Source organism: Linepithema humile, chromosome 2 (assembly GCF_040581485.1).
Source record: "Linepithema humile isolate Giens D197 chromosome 2, Lhum_UNIL_v1.0, whole genome shotgun sequence".
Taxonomy (NCBI): domain Eukaryota; kingdom Metazoa; phylum Arthropoda; class Insecta; order Hymenoptera; family Formicidae; genus Linepithema; species Linepithema humile.
Genome location: NC_090129.1, coordinates 7,870,964 through 7,891,387, shown reverse-complemented (window position 1 = coordinate 7,891,387; position 20,424 = coordinate 7,870,964). Strand labels below are relative to the sequence as shown.

The window sequence follows — 20,424 nt, the reverse complement described above, 5'->3', positions numbered from 1 at the left end:
GAAATTGCTAAGAAAAAGAATCTTCTGGAGTTATAAATACTTCTTTTAACGTTTGCTCCGTTCTGCATAAAATTCTTCAAAAAATTAATAAAATTTTAGAATAAAAGCAATATAATTGTTAGCAAACCTACTTGGCATATGAAGTTTCTATCGATATTTCTTATTATCGAAAATTATAATAAATCTCTCTTTTGGTAAAAATGTCAAAATAAAAATACATTGCTAAGCAAAAAATCAAAAAAGAACACATACGAAAATATTTATAGATGAATATAATAAAAATAAAATACTGCAAATTTGATTTCTGTATTTTCTTTGAACTGTATTTTCTGTATTTTCTTTGAACTGTATTTTCTGTGATTATTGTTGCAAAACTCAATGTGTTGTTTCATACACTTCACGCTCTTCTCAGGCATTATTTAGACCCGAAACATTTTCGTAGAAAATTATTCACTTTGTCTCTCGTCGCACATTTCATGAAAATAAAATACACATGCCGTCTGCTGTGTCGCTCCTTTATAACATATGAAAAGATTCTACAACCTACATATGTTTACTAAAATATCTTCAGTAATTCCTCAAAAATACAATCTTCTATATTCGCTTTGAAAATAAAGTACAAACGATCGTATAACGTAACTATTGAATTGTTCACTCACAAATCGAAAACTTTCGAGCAAATAGATCTTTTGTCTTTTGATTATTGTTTATTATCTAAAAGAGTCATCCTTCATAAATGTTAGTATGTCTGTACACTTACAAAGTAGTCTAATGATTTTTCGATAATTTAATAAATTGCTCGTGGTTATAGATGATTGATCGATTATTTGGTCTAACAAGCCGTTCACCTCGTAATAAGATATCGCAAACTTGTTGCCTATACTTGAGATATAATGCATCAAACAAAGGAAATTTCGTTAAAGTATACTTTTGCATATAAAGCCTAACAAGTAATTTGTGCATTTTATACAATTTCACATTACAATTCCATTTTTTGCATTTTTTGCAATTTCTACTCAAAATTGCGCAGACTCATCAATTTCATTTTTACGGATCTCAATTTTCTAAAAATACATCATATTTTTACGATTGATATCTGTTGCCCATAAATGTATATTCTAGAAATTTCGCAATTTCCTTAATTCAGAACATCCACTTAAAGTAATTTTAGCTAAAGATAGCAGAAGGTATTTACCATGTTCTTGTCATGGAAAGTGTTTACCCGGATTAATTATTATATTAAAGTTATGGAAGTAACATTATCGTGCTTAAACAAAAGAATGGAAGATTCAAGGCACGTTCAATCGCGAATCTTCGTAATAGTTCACGTGACAAATAAGAAGTCGCTTCAGGCCTGAAGATTAACCCGTATCACTCTTAAGTCCCTGAAGTACAATCCAGCGAGAATACACAGTCAAGTTTCAGGCGGTTCCTTTACGACTTCGTGATCTGTCGCGCTGACCCTTTACAATAAATCGTCGGTAAAACTACATAAAATAAAAATCAAAGACTAGGCGGATCGACTATTTTCAGAAACAAACTTATATAGAATCGACGATATTTTTTTTACAATTTAAACATTTTTAATATAAATGTCGTGTGTGACACAAGACATGTATCATAAAAAATTACAACGCGTGGCAATTATAAATATTGAATTTTCTCTACTCATCTATACACATTTATTGATAATTGTTTACATAAAATACGATGAGCACACTTTTGATATAAAAATGATATAATAATATTTTATTACAAAATTTTTACTAAATTACTTCATTTTCTGCAAATTGTTTTTTAGCAAACATTTTAACAAAGTTAATAATGTTATTTAAATTTAATGGTCATTTAAATGATGAAGGGACGCAAACAATTACATAATATTTTATTTTGCAACGAGATACGTTTTACGCGAGTAAATGTTTTTGTAAAAAATACAAAGAATATTAAACGTATTTAATCAGAAAAATCAGGATTCATTGAGAAATTGGTGTTACGCCACGTAAATTCTTGAGTATAAAATACCGCCGCTTTTACGTCACCGCGTGCTACTTGTAAAACGAACCGTTTACCCGCATTACTTTTCGGAATAATTTGAATATCGATCCACGATATATCACCCGCTTTCGCGTAATATCAGTTGTTTTTGCGATACCCGCACGTTTACATTTCTGCGGTAGCGTAGAATACGACACGGTGCTATAAAAGCTTTCGTTATGCTTTGCACGATCACGTAATGAAATAAAAATACTTTTTTTATGCGCACGATATTCACGGTACCAGTTTTATTCGCTTAAATCCCACATTAATATTGTCTGTTTTTACTATAAAATACAGCGGCAAGATGTTTCGGTAGGAACATTACATAAATCTTTCTTCAAGTTGAATCAACTATGTTCTATGGATGTGAAACGCGTAATGTCATTATGATGGGGTCACAATGATACTACTATTCTTCTATTCTTTTTTATATAAACTCGTAGTTTCGTAGATGCATCAATATTGTTCTATAATTCACGAAAGCATGCAGAAGAAATTGTTCGGTAGAAAAAAACCACGGTGTAATTTATTCTATATCATGAAAATATTGATTTCCGATGTTGATAATTACTACATCACAACTCGATGTAAAAGTTTTTTATAAGCCATCATCAATTAATAGAAAGACATGCATTTTCAATTAAGTTGCATACAAGTTTGCCTCGATCGTATAAACTTTCGCACTTTCCAATAAATAATGAGTTAATAACATAATATATTCTATGAGCAATATAAAAATTATATGAAGCATAGCAATTAATTTCGTATTATAACACGTAGATAATGTAAATAAGAATTCTATTTTAAAGCATTCATTATATTACGTATGAAAAATTATCTAATTTTAATATGACAAAATATGAGAGATGTGATGTGTGAAGTTCAATCATACGATATCTATAAATATGCATTTTACAATTGCTTGAAAAATATCTAGATATTTTTCGCTGCTAACGTACGATTTACAAGCGGGGAACTATTGGACTGCCTTTGTACAGGAAAAGAGAAAATACGAATTCTCGACAAACTCTTGTAATTTCTCCTTTCGATTTCGAGTATTTCCGGATCGTAAATTCGGGCAAGCTTTAGATTGAACAATGCTATTGCGCAGATTGAAACGTAAGAATGATTTATCTGCACTTTTGAGTTAACAGTTTGAATTACGTATACATATATTTCGTTCGAAGTAATACCATTTTCATCGCACGTAATTGATAGATCTTTTTTTACATTTGATATCCTATATTAATGTCATATAGATACAATATAATTTAAAGAAAATATTGGAAGATGTCAATTTAAAAAAGCGTTTCGTTGAAATATGTGAATATTTCCCGAACCCCATTTTAAGATCGATCAGAGTTTTAACCAAATGCGCGCGTTATTGGCAATTGAGAAAAAGTCAGTTGACGAATGATTCAATATCACTGACACTTTTGGTCTGTCGCATAGCAGTAATCGCGACGCTCGCCTATCGATCGTTTTTGTTCCTCACAAAGATATGCAGACTCGCGCTCGTGTACTACATCGGATATCGGTTATCTCAATGGGAAATTACGTTACGGCTATCGATCCACGGTAAACATCGATAGCCAAGCTGGTTTACGTGTTTATCTGCGGCGAATCGCACTGGGCCGTTCTGAGAGAGATGGAAAAATATCACTTTTCCACAGCGGAAAACAAAAGGTCGTGTGTGTGTGAGCAACATCCCTAGGTGTGCCTCTTTCCAATATACAAACACTGTACACGTGCTTCTAGGATTAATAATAAAGAATGAGGATTTAAGAAGTATGTCATGATAAAGATTCAGGAGAAAAATAATATCCCATGGGATAAATCGTTGAGAACATTGTGATGTACTTGGACCAAATTAGATACGTAATTTCAAGATTAAAGTTTGATTTCCGATAAAATTTGAAAAAAATTTTTTATATTATTAAACTACTCGTCTTATGAAACTCGTTTTAAGATTATACACTTATATATATATATATAACAAATGTAAAATTGATAAAACATTAGATAGAAAAAGCTTAATATAAATAAGATTTTCTTAAGCATTGTTAAGAATTGCTTAAAAAATGCTGTAATAAATGCCTAAAAATTTGAAGATTAGTGAGCACTATAATATACATAATTTTTATCAGCTGTTTATTCCTTGATTTTAATAAAATAAAGCGGAAGAATCATCGCTTCGCTACATTTCATATAAAAAATCCTTTTAAAGACTTCTTAAAAATTTTTTTAATAACGTCACTTTTTTCTTCAGATTGTTACGAACAAAGTAGAACTTTAAAATCTAAAGTAGAAGATAATTTCAAAATAACGCTGGTTTTATCTGACTTTGTACTCTCTGTAATCTTTTACATGGTCGTGTTTGGTCGTCTTTTGTCGAAATAAATTTACATTTCGACAAATGTGAAAACAGAGGTAGATATATATGTATATATAAGACGAGGGTCCATTCTCGAGGGTGTTTTTCTCGAGTTCTTGATTACTTCCTCAATCAGTGGTCCTACGATCAGAAACCGTTGTCAAGAGACAATATGAACGGTACAGAATAAAAAGGAGCTCTTGTACGGAAACGTGCTGCGCTTTATACATCGAACACGTACATTCGATTATTTAGGGTGGTGGCTTAAGTCGCGATCTCGCCGAGCAGCGGCTATTCAATGAACTTTGTAGCAGCACAAAAGATTAATGATGTAAAGCGGAAAAGAGATCGCCTGGAGCGCTATTCCATGCGCACAAAAATGGCTTATACTTGGCGGGAAATGGATTTACTGTGTTACAGTTATTACACCGTAGGGCATGTATCTCATAACGGTATTGCGAGCAAACTTGAACGAATTCTTTGATGCCAGCTCTGTATCATCTCGAAATTAACTGTGCTGCAAAGGAACTATGTTCAGATAGTAATTGGTCGTTATTCAAACATAGAGCGGACTTAATATTTCTTGTACTTTACTTTATATTTCCTGAGATTACAATTTTAATTCACATGTCTTACTATGCGACTACAAAAGCACAATTGAACATCGAGATTGAACATGAAGATTTATAAATAAGATTTGCAATGCTTCTTAAAGATCGGTGCTTGAATAAAATCAATTTAAAATTGAATCGCGTGAGGATCATCACATCATTATCATGGCGATCGCTATTCAACATACGCGATTAATTAAGTCATATCGATAACAAGATTCTACCTATCAATACCGGATGTGTTTATCGTGACGAGCTTCTGTCTCATTGCTTTATGATGTAAATATGCAATCAAAAATTTTAATCAACATGCTAATGATACTTTGCGATATTACAATGTGAATTTGCTGAAATGCATAACATTTAATTTGACCTCATAATAGCACTCATAAGAAAACAATGACTGCCTATTTGTCCCCTATCAAACTTGTATAAAACACTCGTAAAAATATCTGAGAAAACATATCGGTTTTCACATTTTACTACCGTTCTCTCTTTCGTGGAGATACAAGATTAATAAAAAGAGAAAAATGATAGCACTCTCTCGATACTCTCTCATCAATTTTTCTTGCCTGGAGGTTTTTCTGGTCGCTAACAAGTTTTCGGAAAAAATATTGCAACAAACAAAAAAAAAGTTACAACACGTGCAAAGATTAAAATTGAAAGCTTCATTAGCGTAACTTTATTGCGATAATTGTGACACGAAATTGTTATTTTTTATACAAGTGAATTTTTTACCACCAGGAATTTCGCGGCACAAATGATGAAAGGCCGTCATCAGTTTCGTCGTCGTTTCAGTCTACAACCTTCGGCGCATTTAAAAGAAGAACAAGAAGAGGCACCACCGAAAAATGTCAGGTAATATTAAAGTTTCTATCGTGACTGCAATTTTTCGCTATATTTATCAACTAATAAATTATCAATAATTAAGCAAACCTAAATTATTTATATATAATTTTTTTTCAAGAATAATTAGAGTATTTCAAGAATAATTATTTTTAAGCTGCCTTTGATTTTCTCTCACGTAAAAACTATAAAAGAGCTGACATATATTTTTTATCTTTTTTTTGTTAATTAACCAAATTATCACATATATACATAAATTATACGAATGTAAGCCAGACATAATCAATATATTACGATTTTTGCCTTTGAAAAAAAAAACGTTGGAAGACATATGAAAAAAAGGATCAATATTAATCTTTTTATTCCTTTGACCGTCATTTCCTCCACATTTAACCCGCGGGAGGAGCGTTCTGTGAAGCAATATGCAGATACATATGTACGGAGTGTTCGATTTTTGATATTACATATATCTCTTTGGTGGCTGGAGTAAACTGAAAGTCCATGTACAAGACGTTATTCGTGTTCGAAGTAATAAATCACAGACCGGAAAAATTGCTTTCAGCGTGAAACCCATTCGGATTCGCACACGACACATCTTGCTTTTTCTTTGCGGTCCCCTTTCCATCACCAGCCATTCCTCATGACTAGTTCTTAGGTTTTAACCGGAGCTTTAATTTCACGGCGAATCCACGCGAAAAAGGAAGCTCACTCTTCCGCTTTTGTGTGCCTGGTAATAACCACGTCTGACTTCTTGTAATAAGCGCCGATGATTACGAAGACGAAGATACTTAGAAGCAGCTGCTGTTATCTGGTGCATGTAAAAGCGACTGTATAGCCTTGCTGTCGTTCACAACGAGCGATTCTAGTACCGATAGTGTGCCACGAATTCAGGACACCCTATACAAAACTGTGATATTCAATAACACTCGCTCCTCTATTGCGAGAGAGATCCTTCGCGTTCATTAGCGTAGCATTCTCTTTCTCGGATGATTGTCTCTCTTAAACGAAATGTGGTATCTCCTTACTTCCGCCATCATGCCACAGAAGAGATTTTATCCTATGTTCATTAATAAGAGTCTCTTGTATAACGAATCTTATCGTATTTTACAATACCAGCAGCAGTTTATATATATTTAAAGAAGTAAATTTGCATATTGTAATGAGAAATGTTGATGAAACACCCACCAAACCTTGTTATCAAAATGTAATATCACTTTGTAATATCACATTGTAATATCACTTGGCTAAGATACATAAGACGTAAATTTAAATACGTCTTTTCGTTATTAATACAAATTCTTATCTTCCATTCTTTTCATAAATTATTTATGTCTTTTAATATTAAGTTTCTATAATATGATTATTGCAAAACATATTTGTTGCAGTAAAATATCTCTTGTCTGTTTTTGTTCAAATCATTTTAACATGATGGAGAAACATCAACTTGCATTATTTGCATTAATAATCTTTGTGAACTTCATGTTGAATTTTTTAAATGTCAGTTGTATCCCGTGGCTAGTTTTTATATTTACATTTTTACATAAATCTGAACTTTCTGAAATGTAACAATGCTTATATTGGATAAATCATAGTTAATGAAAATGGCATGTTATTTCAGAAATGACAGGCTGGCGGAGTCGGACAGCGGTGGCGGAAAATCAACTGACAGTTCGATCCGACACAAAATTGTAATGATGGGCGCAGCAAAAGTCGGCAAGTCAGCGATAATTAACCAGTTTCTTTACAGTACTTTCACTCCGAAGTATAAGCGGACCGTCGAGGAAATGCATCACGGCGATTTCAACGTTTCCGGGATCCATTTGACTCTCGACATTCTCGACACGTCCGGCTCGTACGAGTTTCCAGCAATGAGAGATCTATCGATCAAATCAGCCGATGCCTTCGTTCTGGTTTACGACGTCAACGACTCTAATACGTTCCTCGAAGTAAAGACCCTTAGGGCTCAGATACTCAGCACGAAAGGAGCCGTCCCGATCGTGGTCGTTGGTAACAAGATCGATCTCGTAGAAATGGAACAGGAGGTAATTTTCGGCGGCAATAAAATGATCGTCACCTTCAATTTCTTCTGGAACTTTCAGAGTTCCGTTTACGGAAGAGGCCATTAAATGCAATTGCATTTGTTCACTTTCGAAAAAATTCATCTTACTATTGGAATTATAAAATCTTTTCCAATGTTGAAGAAAATTGAGATTTACCGTGTCACGTAATTCTGGAAATTTACATCCTCGATATCTGATTAAAACTCGATAAGGGTTGAATGTTTGTCCCAGTTCCGTATAATCGTATAATCCGAGATCAAGAGATAGGAAAACTTATACATCAGAACACTTTTAAATCCGATAATCGTAATATGCAGATAGTACAAATTCAAAGAGTATGCAAGACGAAATTTAAACTTTACTCATATCATAATTTGAATGCGTATTTCAAAACATAAAATCGAACTTTAATTTAAACTTTTGAATGCATATAGTAATTAATTTCAAATTCCATCCCAAAATATAATTTAAATTAAACCGCCTATTATAAACATATGATTATATATATATATATATATATATTTTATCTCCTCTAATTAATAGTTACAATAATGAAAATAAATTATAGGTGGAAACCGAGAGCACGAGAGAATTAGTTACTACAAAATGGGAAAATGGATTTGTGGAAGTGTCCGCCAAGGAAAATCTAAACATTTCGCAAGTATTTAAAGAGCTTCTCATTCAAGCCAAGCTGAAATATAATCTCAGCCCTGCGTTGCAACGTCGTCGTCGGCAATCTTTACCACCACCGCAACACATGAATTCACGCAGCAGCAGCACCCACGTGCCGTCCCCAGCTCAGTTGCAACATTTGCAACAGATTCGCGAACGCTCCGACTCTAAAAGAAACTCCTGCATTCTATCATAAAGCGAGATTTTTGCTGGCACTGCCGCGCGAAATCTCTCCTATGTCTTAAAGTCTACGCATACCGAATCAATCGGCGTCCAATTATATATTCGAAAATTATTTAACGTGACACACAACAGTTAAAGAGACCCCAAAAAGTCGAGAAGATTTTGTCACAGGTTACGAATATGATATAGATAGCTATGCGGAATTTGATTGCGCAAGACGGCAAAGAATGTCGTACTAATTCGGTATTCGTCCATAAAATATTTATAAAAATGTTTAGGCAAATTCACGCATTCGAAAAGTTTTGCTTTAATGCAATTAATTTTATTTATTTAATAATAGTTTTTTTATATACGAGTGATTGGGTTTTAATGAAAAATAAGAATTGTGTATTGTATATTACTGGTATTGTATATTACTCAATAAAAAAATAATAAATGTTACTGAATCAAAGATTACTTTATAAAAATGATTAAAAAAAAATCTTTTAATATCATCTATAATTTTATAATTTGTTTTAAAACTCAAAAATTTCTGAATATCTTTAGTAATTATGTAAATCACACTTTGTTCAGAAAAAGAACATATTGCAAAACTTACTCGAACGTGTGCAGAAACACTAGAATCTTGTCTCATACACAAATAGTTTAGAAGAATAATATTCTAAATACTTAAATGAATATATCAAAACACAAGAGTGTGTTCAGTTCCTTTTGTTCAATCTACTGGAATATTTCCGATTTGATGAAAACGTACATAAGTCATTAACAGTTATAACAACAATGTAAAAAGAAATATATCATGAGTCTCTAAATATCTCTTCTTTCAACTTTGTGATAACTATCTGTTCTAACAATGAACACTTTCAAAAAGTCAATTTCTATTATCATATTGCGTGAATAAAACATCATTAATTTGGTCGAGTACGAAGAATATTTGATAGTTTGTAGATATTTGGTAAATATATCAATTTGATTATTAGTATTTCGATTAGAAAGATATAAATATCAATTCTTTTCTCCTACTTCTGCAACTTATTGTAAGCAATTTCTCTACTTGCCGCAAAACGAAACGGACTGATAGTACTATGTAGCAAGTCGTTTAAAAGGATTGAGAAGGATCAAAGATGGTGCTAAATTCATCTTCGTATTCTATTAAATTAAAAAATTAGAATTTGTGAAACTTTTTAAAAGAAATTGCTAACTTCTGAATATGTGCAACTTCAAAGATTTCTGAGAATTTTTGTTACTATTTGCATTAAGATATATTGACGAAACTTTATAATAATGTAACGTTAAATACGAGCATTTTTCCATTTTGTCTTTTGACTGCGATCGGAACAATGGTCTAATGGAAATGAACCAATAGAGTTACTCGTGTCTCTTTCAATCAAGTTTATATAAAGATAATAATACTTCCGAATTATACAATTACGTAGTTTTATTGTTGCAGATACATTTTAATATCGTGTTTCAGGGTTATATACTTCGCACTGCCCGGCTTTTTATTATCATGAATTACACATATATATATTATAAAATTCAAGAAGATAATATGACAAGGTTTTATCAACTAGTTCTACGTGTATGATAAGAATTGGTTCTATCTCATTATTTAAATAAATATACTTTGTTATACTTAGTTAAAACTTACTACAAATACTATCGACATCAATATCTGTTTCCTTACAATATCAAAAAAATGCTAACAGTGAAACAAGAGGGAATCAAAGAAAACGTCGCAGTATTATGCACTAGTAAATAAATGTAAATTTTTCCGTATTTATACGATCCTATGAATCAAGCTCTTCTATTACACAACTAAAAAACAAAATATTCTATCTATGATAAAACATGAGAAGTTTCAAATACTTTCAATTTCAGTATGCTGAGTGTGAAAGATGCAAATAAATAAAAACCTACACTTCAAATTCACGTATCAAGCGTAGAATCTGTGCAACATTTCACAGATTGGTTATTCAAATGTAATAAGACACTTTTTCAGCTCCTGTTCATACCAATCTAGAAAGTTTATCTAATGTAAATACTGTCCATATGTCGTTTCATTTTCAAACTAGAGCTCCGTACGTTCATTTTCAAGTATATACTCGATATGTGTACGAAAAAATATTTATATATATGCATCCCATGTATTAAACATGTCAGTTGTTTCAAATTGGAAATTTGGGAATTAGTAGCAATCTGCTAAACTGTTGATAAAACTAATACTTGTGCAGTACACTTCCAAATTCAATGGTATAATATCGAAGTATATAAAAAACAATTGTGCTTGTTAATGTACATTCAGATACGTGTTAGATGTAATATATATATATAGATTTATCTTTATATGCTATTCTTTTTCCACAATATGCAATTAAATTACATTTAATATAATACTTTTGACATAATTTTAAATAGTTAATGATGATAACATAATTAATTATCATACAAAAGAAAGATTTTATTATTCATATTCTTTATCAAAAATAAAAATAAAACAATTATAGTGGGAATTAAAAAATAAATTTTCAAAATAATGTTTAATTAATTAATTTCCTATGTACAAATCTAGAAATTTTGTAATTTAAAATTGTGACCACATGTATGTTTTTATTATTAGATTATACTGATAAAAAGAAATCCATGCTTAGCTATTTATATCACGAGAACTATATTTCAATAGCAACTTATATTAGAAATATTAAATATCTATGTAAATAATGACATCGACATCTTGCTACTTTAAAAGCCCACATTGGGTTTAATTTTACACGAATATACACAATTAAGCACTTTAGTATAACTTTTAGTATAAATTGCATATATGTATATGTGTGTGCCACTAACTTGATGTTTTGTTAGTATTAAGCAGCCACAATGTATAGTTTAAATGTTTCAACTAATCCAATTACTTATATATATAGAAAGTGATAATTTGAAAACGATTATTATTTGAAGAAAATACCTTGCTTTTATTTTTACTGTATATTTTTCTTCATAATATGAAAAAGTTTATCGTTACGACACTATACATATATTGGGATTTCTAAGTATAAAACAGAATGTTATTTTCTTATACATATTCTAATGCAATCTCTAATAAGAGCGTGTGGGAAAAATATAAATTAGAAAAATATGTCGATATAATATCTAAGAATTAAATAAAGATATGATTAAAGCTAATTTATTTTATAAGTATAATAATATGACTGCAGCCTTTTCTTCTCAAATAAAATATATGGCAACAAATACTAGTTATATATACTAGCATTTGACTTTGTATTGCGTTATTGCGTTATTGCAAATTAATAAATAAAATATGCAGTATTATAAGAAATTATAAGAAAAATTACCTGCTTCTCCACTCTATTATAAAAACAAACTATTATTTTTCGTTAAACCGAACAATATTAATGTAAATTGCCTACTGGATATAGAAATATTTATGTTAAAAATCAATTAAAATAATTTTTAATAATATTTTATAGCTGTAGAGATAAAAAACCAAACGAGTCTTTAGAATTTCTTTTGTTTTAGGCATTTAAAATGAATAATTTTGTTATTATTTTAACCTCAAATAGTGTCGCTTACAAACACTAAAATTTTTTGCTTTATATGGTTAAAATGTTAGAATGTTTGACAATTTTTTTACTTGTCTATATTTTGATAATACTAAAAATTGATACTTTTTAATTATTCCTTGGACCATTATTTTCAGTTGGTAAATACGTAATGTTAAAAAATTAAAAATAAATTAGACAATGCAATTTTACATTGATATCCTTTTTTATAATAATAAAGTCTAGCATATAGTAGATAATTTTCTTATTTATCGATCTCATGTATTTACCATCATAGCAATGTTAGAGATGCGAATTACTACGATGAAGGCATTTTCTATATATTTATAACGGATCTTTAATATCTCATCAATGCAATTATTGGAAACAAATTTGATAAAGAAAATAATATTGTATTTGGAGAAAAAATATGATTCTTGTAAATTATTTCTTTAGATGGCGACACTATCCGGAAAAAGATTCCATGTGACCACGCTATAACAAGTTCATTCATGTTTCATCTGTGCATTCCGACACGAGTAGCAACGAATCGCCGGTTGAGGGGCCAAGAACAAGCGACGATCGTGTAACTGTTACGTCGATCACACGTTTCAATCTACATTTTGTAAAATTGTGACAGGAATCATGATGAAGCATCCACATTTTCGATTAAAAGTCGATTTGTCCAAGTTTTTTCACGATGCACGTCAATGCTGTTGGGTTTTTGTCGATGGAATAAAAATCCAGCAGGTTATGCATCTCAAACAACACATCAGTGAACTGTTTAATATCGCAGAACCTTTCCATTTATTATTAAATGATACCGAATATTTGCCACCAGCAGAAGATGTGCGTTTATTAGAGAATAACGAAATGGTTTTGTAAGTATACTTGCATTTTATCCACATTTCTTTTCAGTTTAAAATTCTGATGTAATTTTTGGTATACGTATATTACAATTATGGGAATTGTTAATTGCTAATCATATGTAATTTATTAGCAACTGTGAATTAATTGCAGGGTAGTTCCTGGATCAGGCATAACTAATGGGATTGTTCATAAAGAGGAATTATCTAACGATTCTTTAAATAAAGAGACCCAAATATGTGATATCAAAACAAAAAAAGATGTATTCAATAAGCTGGATGTAGCTAACAATATGTTGGATAATACGCAACGAACCTCAATAAGTTAGCTGATTTTACTCATATTGTATTATATAGAAATAAATAAAGCAAAGTTAATAATAAGTTATATGTCTATTGTTTCAGATAATACTAGAGATATAACATTCTACAGCGTAATCGATGAAGACCATGCAATGCTTGATGATACAGACCAAGATACAGATTCTAAAGTTACAGATAACAATTTAACAGAAGATTGGAATAGGACAGAATCTGTTGTATCTATTGCAAAAAGAAAACGAGTACGGAAACGAAAGTCAAAAAATCGATCTTCATTCGTATCACCTTCAGATACAAAAGAGGAAGATAAATTAAAGAAACCAAAAATCATAGATTCCTATATTATTCCTACTGCAAAACATATACGATTTGATAATATCGAAAGCAAAGAGAATAATATTGCGAAACATATAGTGCAAGAAACGTCTACGAATGAATCTTACGTAAGCAGAACATCGTCTACAAAAGACCTTTCCATGCTTTTATCACTAGGACAAAGCTCCACACCGATAACATTTGTGAACAAGAAGATCAAACATGACATTAAAATGGACACTGAATTAAATAATGGGTCAAAAAAAAATTTAAATAAGATTATAGAGGAAGATATCAGTTTGGAAAATAAATTGTGCAATGAAGAAACTAACAAAAATTCACAAAGTTTCAAATACTTTACTCAAAATATAGAAGAAGTTCCAATTATGACTAGGAAACCACAAGTTAAAGATATAATTGCCTTTAAAGTATGTACTATACATCATTGTGTATTAAATTAATTATATCTCTTTTTAATTAGCATTATATTTTAGACTTTGAAGATTGCTGCGGATTATACACCTCAAATATCGAATTTTATTGTAACTGAAGTGCTAGAACTATGTGAAAAGACTGCAACTTATACTCTTAAAATACTTTGTAAGTAACACTTGCATTCATTCGCAACTTGTATTCATTTGCAACTATATCTGTTTACAATTCAGAGGCAGTTTGATAATATGAAATTAGAGAATTCAATATAAAGTGATACATTGTTTTATTTTATTTACAGATGGTAGAGAGGAAGTTCAAGTGCCATTTGGAAAGTTTACTCTTTCTGATGATGAATCTACAGATCAACCTGATAATAATATATTTCTTCTTAATTATGCACAAATGAAGGAACTTCGTCTAATTAAAAAACTTTCCTAATAATCTTTTACTTGAAATACTTGTTTCTATTCTTTAATTTTACTTGAAATACTTGTTTCTGTTCCTTAATTTTATCTCATTCTATTTCGAACGCAACTTGTACTACACGTTTAACATATTAATTTTTAATTTACTTTTCCTGTGTTTTACACTTAACTTGATTATCAACTTTTTGTGTTTTCTCATACATTTATTTTTAGTACTTATGTTAATACACAATTAATATTTAATTTCCTATTCGATATTGAGTTTGTGATACGAAAATGTTCTGTTAAACTGTGTATACGTTACTTTATAAATAGAATAAGTAACTAGTGTTTATATTAAATAAAATACTAGTCAATTTTACATTTATGATATCTTTCATGCCTATCTCAGGGAAAAAAATCAAGATAATAGGTGTCTCATTTTTGTAAGTTACATCTATTATTAAAAAATTTGATAATTTTTATATATATGGTGTAAACTTTGGATTATGGTTTAGCAATACATGTGATTGTTAGGCAAGAATATTAATTTTCTTTTAAGTTATAAGACCACATTAAATTTTTTTAACGGTAAAGTTCTAAGTATGGTATTTTTGATCAGATGTTTACAAGATATAAATCAGAGCAGATAAAAACTTTGTGTCACAACATATCAACGCACAGATACTTGTAGCAGATTGTTATAATAAATAATGAGCAATTGAAAAAGAATAATGTCAATATTTTATTCACTCACCAGTCGTTGTATCCTAGCTAAGTCTGCCTTCAGCTCGACCTGGAAAATTTAATATATACTTTTAATTATAAATTCAGAATACATACATATTTATGTATGTTAATTATTATATAATTATTTGTATGTTAAATTTAAATATAATAAATGTGTAAATAATTATTCAAAAATTTTAATGATTTCAATATATATTTAATAATAAACAGGTAATCTTATTCACCAGCTAGGATATTGCAGTTTGCTTCATCCACTGCATCCGCTGCAAATTTCGCCTTAGATGTTCTGCATTAGCTCCATTGAAGAATCGATGAATATCAGGAATTAGCAACTCCAACACATCCTTTTCACACACTCACTAACACTTTTACGCACTTACACATCCGAACACTTACTCGAAAATGGCGAATCATGTCGCGAATTTGCCTCTTTATAGTACATGAAATGCACTGTTGTACCGTATCGCGTTCACGCACATAATTGTTCCGATTATTATAATCTTATACATTTCGCGATTTACTCGAAATTATACACGATTCAGAAGAGCATAACAAATAATGAATGCCTTGACGCGCCAAATACAAGAACACATATATAACCAACGATTATTTATCCGATTCAATTCTCATAACCTAAATTTTGGATATTTTCAACATTTAACAAAAAATATACCGCGGTTAGATTCTCCTAAGTAAATATAAGGATTATTTTGCATATGAATGATATTGAAATTTGTATACTAACTGCGCACTAATAACCTATTCAAATACACGAACCGCCGAACGATCAAAACGACATTAATCGCGAACATCGATGGTAAATAATACGTTTGGACAATAACCTGTTACTTTAATCGCCAGTATTGACAAGAATTCGCAATGATTATGCACTTTTATTAAGCGATTGCTACGTATAAAAGTACGCGATGAAACAACTTACTTTTCTCACAGCATTCCCGCTTCGTGTCCAGACCGGAAAAGACTCTGTCGGCCGTTGTGCGCGCTAATCTATCGACTGCAGCGCACTTCACCGGCCGATAAGGTAACTTCTAACAAAGTCTGTTCCGATTTGATTCATCTCATGCAGAGCGCGAACGCTTTATGAAACGTAAATTGTTTAATCGTATATTCTCCGTAGCAATCGTGTAGTAAAGTGTATTATTAGTAATGTATTATAAGTGTAAAATTTTTGTGAACAGTGCCGAGAAAGAGAGATTGAAATGAGCAATTGTCGAAACGTATCATTCAGCATGGAGATTCGCGATTTACGGCGTTTTTCCGACAGACGCTGGATTGTAAATTGAAATAGGTTATACTTTTCGTAAGTACATATCTTGATATGATACGCAAATGTGTAATTCCGTTTATTCAAAGGGATATAAGCATATTTTTCACTTATAGATGTAGTATATTGAAAATTTATATTTATCGGAATTTAATCGGGGATAAAATATGATCGTGCTGTGTACGTATTCGTATCTGATTACTCCACATAAAACAATCGTCGATTCACTTATATTAGTATGACTATTTGTACAGTGTAAATTACTAAAATAAATAATACAATCGGAACAATTAGTATACATAGATACGATGCGACATAAAATATGTTTTATCTCACGTTTGCGTTTCATGTACATACTATATAGTAAATTCATGACGCAACTCCATATAATCCTCGCTTATTGTTAGATAAAAAATGCGCCAGTAAATTTTTATTCTGTAATGCCTATAATTAATCATTGTAATTGTAGGTCCTCGATTTTCATCGATTCTTCGATGCAGTTGATGCACAGCAGTTCAAGGCAGAATCTACGAGTGAGTGAAGCAATCTGCAATACCTTAGCTGGTAACACTAGTTATTCATTACTTAAAAATTAATTATAATAAAAATTTTAACATAGTAAAAATAAATTAAGCTACTAAAGCCGGGGTTGGTTGACATTGTTCATTTATTAAATTAAATTATTAACAATCCAGTTGTATATGTACTGTACAACTGAATTATTAATAATATAATTTAATAAATGAGCAATGTCAACCAGCTCCGGCTCTAATAGCTTAATTTATTTTCATTATATTGAATAATATACTAAAAAGCTAAATCAATAATTTTATTTTTATTAAAAATTATAATGATTTAATTATAACTTTAATTATAACTAATGGTTTAATTATAACAACATACACATATACAATTATAAAATTTAAATTTAAATAATTATATATCTAATTTATTATAGAAATGTGTTGTATAATTTATTTTAATCACATAATAATAATTTATAAAATATATTTTAATATTTTTTTTAGGTTGAAGCATAGTTAACAGCGTATTTAGTTAGGATATAACGATCGGTAAGTGAATCATTAATTATACCATACTGTATACTACGTATAATTATACAAAATACTTGTATTATCCATTGACCTTTCATTCGTTAATATTTATTATATAATTGCTAAGAATCGTGCTTTTTTGTAATTTTATTCTTGTCTATAATTTATATTTTACGAGCAAATGATAAAGTCCAAATTATTTTCTTTCTATCTCAACAATTAAAAATTTCTTGGAAATATATTTTCCTGATAGTAACAAAGAATGAGATCGTAACTGTATAAAAAAAATTTTAAAACTGATGCAAATGATGATACTGAATTAGATTGGTAAGAATCTCAAGAAAAAGGGATATTTTCAAGCTTTTCTCTGCTATCGAATATCCAACCGAATGATTCGGTTGTCTCGCTTATTTGATTTTGAAGTAAAGTCGTATTTGTCACTTTCTCGAAAGTAAATCGAGCATATAAAGAAATTTCTCAAATGCTTCAAAAATGCCGAATATAATATCAGTCCATCACATTATCATATTATTTAGAATATTTATAATTACCGACATTTAATATTTTTTGATATACTGTCGTTTGCAAATATTTATCACACGTTCAAAGTAACATAGTTCTAACCAGAAGTAGAACCATAGTTTTAATAAATTTGGAAAAACGGCGGTATAGCAGCTGGTGAGAAAATTTATTTCTCGCACTATATTTCTGTGATATATTATTTAAAAAATTTGGAAATAAAACACACTAAAAGTCATATATAGCAAAGTTTCCAAGTGAATAAAGTAAATGGTCGACAGCAAGGCTATAAATTTAAAAAAAACTTAGCCTTTTTCTTTACAATCTGACATGTATATACTATTTCTAAAGAAACTTTGCTCAAAACGTAAATCAACAATATATAATCGACATTTGCATAACTTGAATAAAAATTATTCTTATTACAAAGAAAGAGTTATAGCCAGATCAATTAAATAATAATTAGAACGGACAAAATTTTACTCTGAATTCTCTTAATCTATTTTTACTTTCACAGATGTGAAAATGAAAAGAAAGAGCAAACAAAGGTAAAATGTTCCTAATTCCATGAAAATGATTAATTTGATGAAGTTCGTTGCATAAGATAGCATACGGTCGTACGGAAGTTGTAGTTCATAGTTGACACTTCCCGTGAACATGCAAAGCGCGGAAACCAGGTATGAGTTATCGTCTTATCTCCGTTGCAATATGTCTCAGCAACTGTTGTGTCGGAGCATGCAACACCTTTGTTTTGGTTACTCGGACATGAATAATTCAGGAATTAAAATGCGAAAATAAATGTACGCTCTCTCGCGTTTGCTTGGAATGTTAGCATAACGCGAAGGATTTAAATCCACATTCTACAAATAAATTCGCAAAACAATCAGTGAATCACTGTATTAAATGTGTAATGTAAATGTAAGAATTTATTGGTTTTTCTTGTTCCTAAGATAAACATTTTATGTACGTTACGTTTGACAAAATCACTTACTGAGAGAGAGAGACAATTAGTAAAAGTTGAACAAATATTTTGATGCGATTCTACTTTAGCCGTTTATTTCAATATTGACACTCAGAAACTGAAAAATCGTTTGAAATTATTGATGATAGTTAGCTCGTATTCAAGCCAAAAAGCGGATTATAAGTACTTTTACGGGTGAATTGTTTGCATGTTATCTAACTGCTACATCGCAAATTAACGGACGCCAATCATTATGCACGTTGCAATTAATGGCATTCATCCTTTCAATCGTACCTCAATTAGAGCTCTTCACATATTAATTATTTGTGCGTGCTCCTGAAATACGACGGAAATCTCGTTACACGGTCTCGATTTCGAATAGTCTTTCATAAAATAAATATAGCAAGTTTATAGAATAACTAGATCTGTTGAAAGTATGATAACAAAACGTTTTTATCTTCTGTTTTATAAATCACAAAATGCTATAAGTAGTACGCAGTTTTTTTATAATATTATTAATTTAATGTAAAGAGCGCCGCAAGAATTATGAGTTAAAAAAATTAAATTCTTGATGAGTTCCGATAAAAGCTGGCCACTTACTGGTTGGAGCAACCTAAAAGAAAATATCCGCTGGGATAATTACTCATTTTATAAGAACTTTCCACTCTGACTTTATCAGAGAATTTTTATAAGCTCTTGCATTTTTATGATAAGCAACCTACTTTTACAGTGGCAACCTTCAATCTTTAGTGATAATGTTATTCGCGAAAGTTGTAACTCTCTGAAATTATTTCTCCTTAGCTACTCAAATTCGGTATCGTCGAAATTTTCATTAATTAATTATACAAGTGTACAATATGTGTATGTACATAAGTACTTCACCCGGATATAAAATTAATTTTACTTGAACTTTATCTTTCCGTAATTACATGTGTAATTTTTTATTTCGAGATCAAAAGTAAACTTGTGCTCATAGCACTGAGAAAAAATGAAGGAAACATATTTATGGTATCACAATATTATACAGCGAATGTCGATATACGTGTAAATGCGAACAAAATAAATAGGGCTTCAAGTTGGGTATGTTTCGGAAAGGTTTATGATTTTCTCGTTTTCTTATACAGCTTTTAGCGTAAAAAATGATCGTTTCAGGCTAAAAATCGAATC

The 20,424-nt window shown here is 30.4% G+C and overlaps 2 protein-coding genes and 1 long non-coding RNA gene across 3 annotated transcripts in view; all 3 read left to right on the top strand.

Moving 5' to 3' along the window:
• LOC105678798 (ras-related protein rapA) overlaps positions 1 to 12,123 on the top strand; it is a 29,149-nt gene extending 17,026 nt beyond the window's left edge. The window contains exons 2-4 of the mRNA XM_012378447.2: positions 5,770 to 5,883; positions 7,490 to 7,913; positions 8,500 to 12,123. Coding sequence (XP_012233870.1) covers positions 5,786 to 5,883; positions 7,490 to 7,913; positions 8,500 to 8,799 — 822 coding nt within the window. The 5' untranslated portion in view covers positions 5,770 to 5,785 and the 3' untranslated portion in view covers positions 8,800 to 12,123. The remainder of the gene's footprint in view (positions 1 to 5,769; positions 5,884 to 7,489; positions 7,914 to 8,499) is intronic.
• A 707-nt stretch (positions 12,124 to 12,830) lies between these two features.
• Positions 12,831 to 15,422, top strand: coil (coilin). Its single transcript, XM_012378441.2, has 5 exons — positions 12,831 to 13,227; positions 13,367 to 13,536; positions 13,618 to 14,276; positions 14,343 to 14,448; positions 14,582 to 15,422. The coding sequence occupies exons 1-5, from the start codon at positions 12,992 to 12,994 to the stop codon at positions 14,719 to 14,721; spliced, it is 1,311 nt and encodes a 436-aa protein (XP_012233864.2). The 5' UTR covers positions 12,831 to 12,991; the 3' UTR covers positions 14,722 to 15,422.
• Positions 15,423 to 16,511: 1,089 nt separating this feature from the next.
• Positions 16,512 to 17,851, top strand: LOC105678797 (uncharacterized). Its single transcript, XR_010888629.1, has 3 exons — positions 16,512 to 16,758; positions 17,192 to 17,286; positions 17,751 to 17,851. It is a non-coding gene; the product is annotated as an uncharacterized lncRNA (long non-coding RNA).
• Positions 17,852 to 20,424: the final 2,573 nt, after the last annotated feature.

Bases quoted from the DNA above. Each gene is read 5' to 3' on its own strand.
- coil (XM_012378441.2), top strand. From the start codon at position 12,992: ATGATGAAGCATCCACATTTTCGATTAAAAGTCGATTTGTCCAAGTTT. The intron at 13,537-13,617 runs GTTAGCTGATTT...CTATTGTTTCAG, and splicing joins TACGCAACGAACCTCAATAA to ATAATACTAGAGATATAACA. The intron at 14,277-14,342 runs GTATGTACTATA...ATTATATTTTAG, and splicing joins AAGATATAATTGCCTTTAAA to ACTTTGAAGATTGCTGCGGA.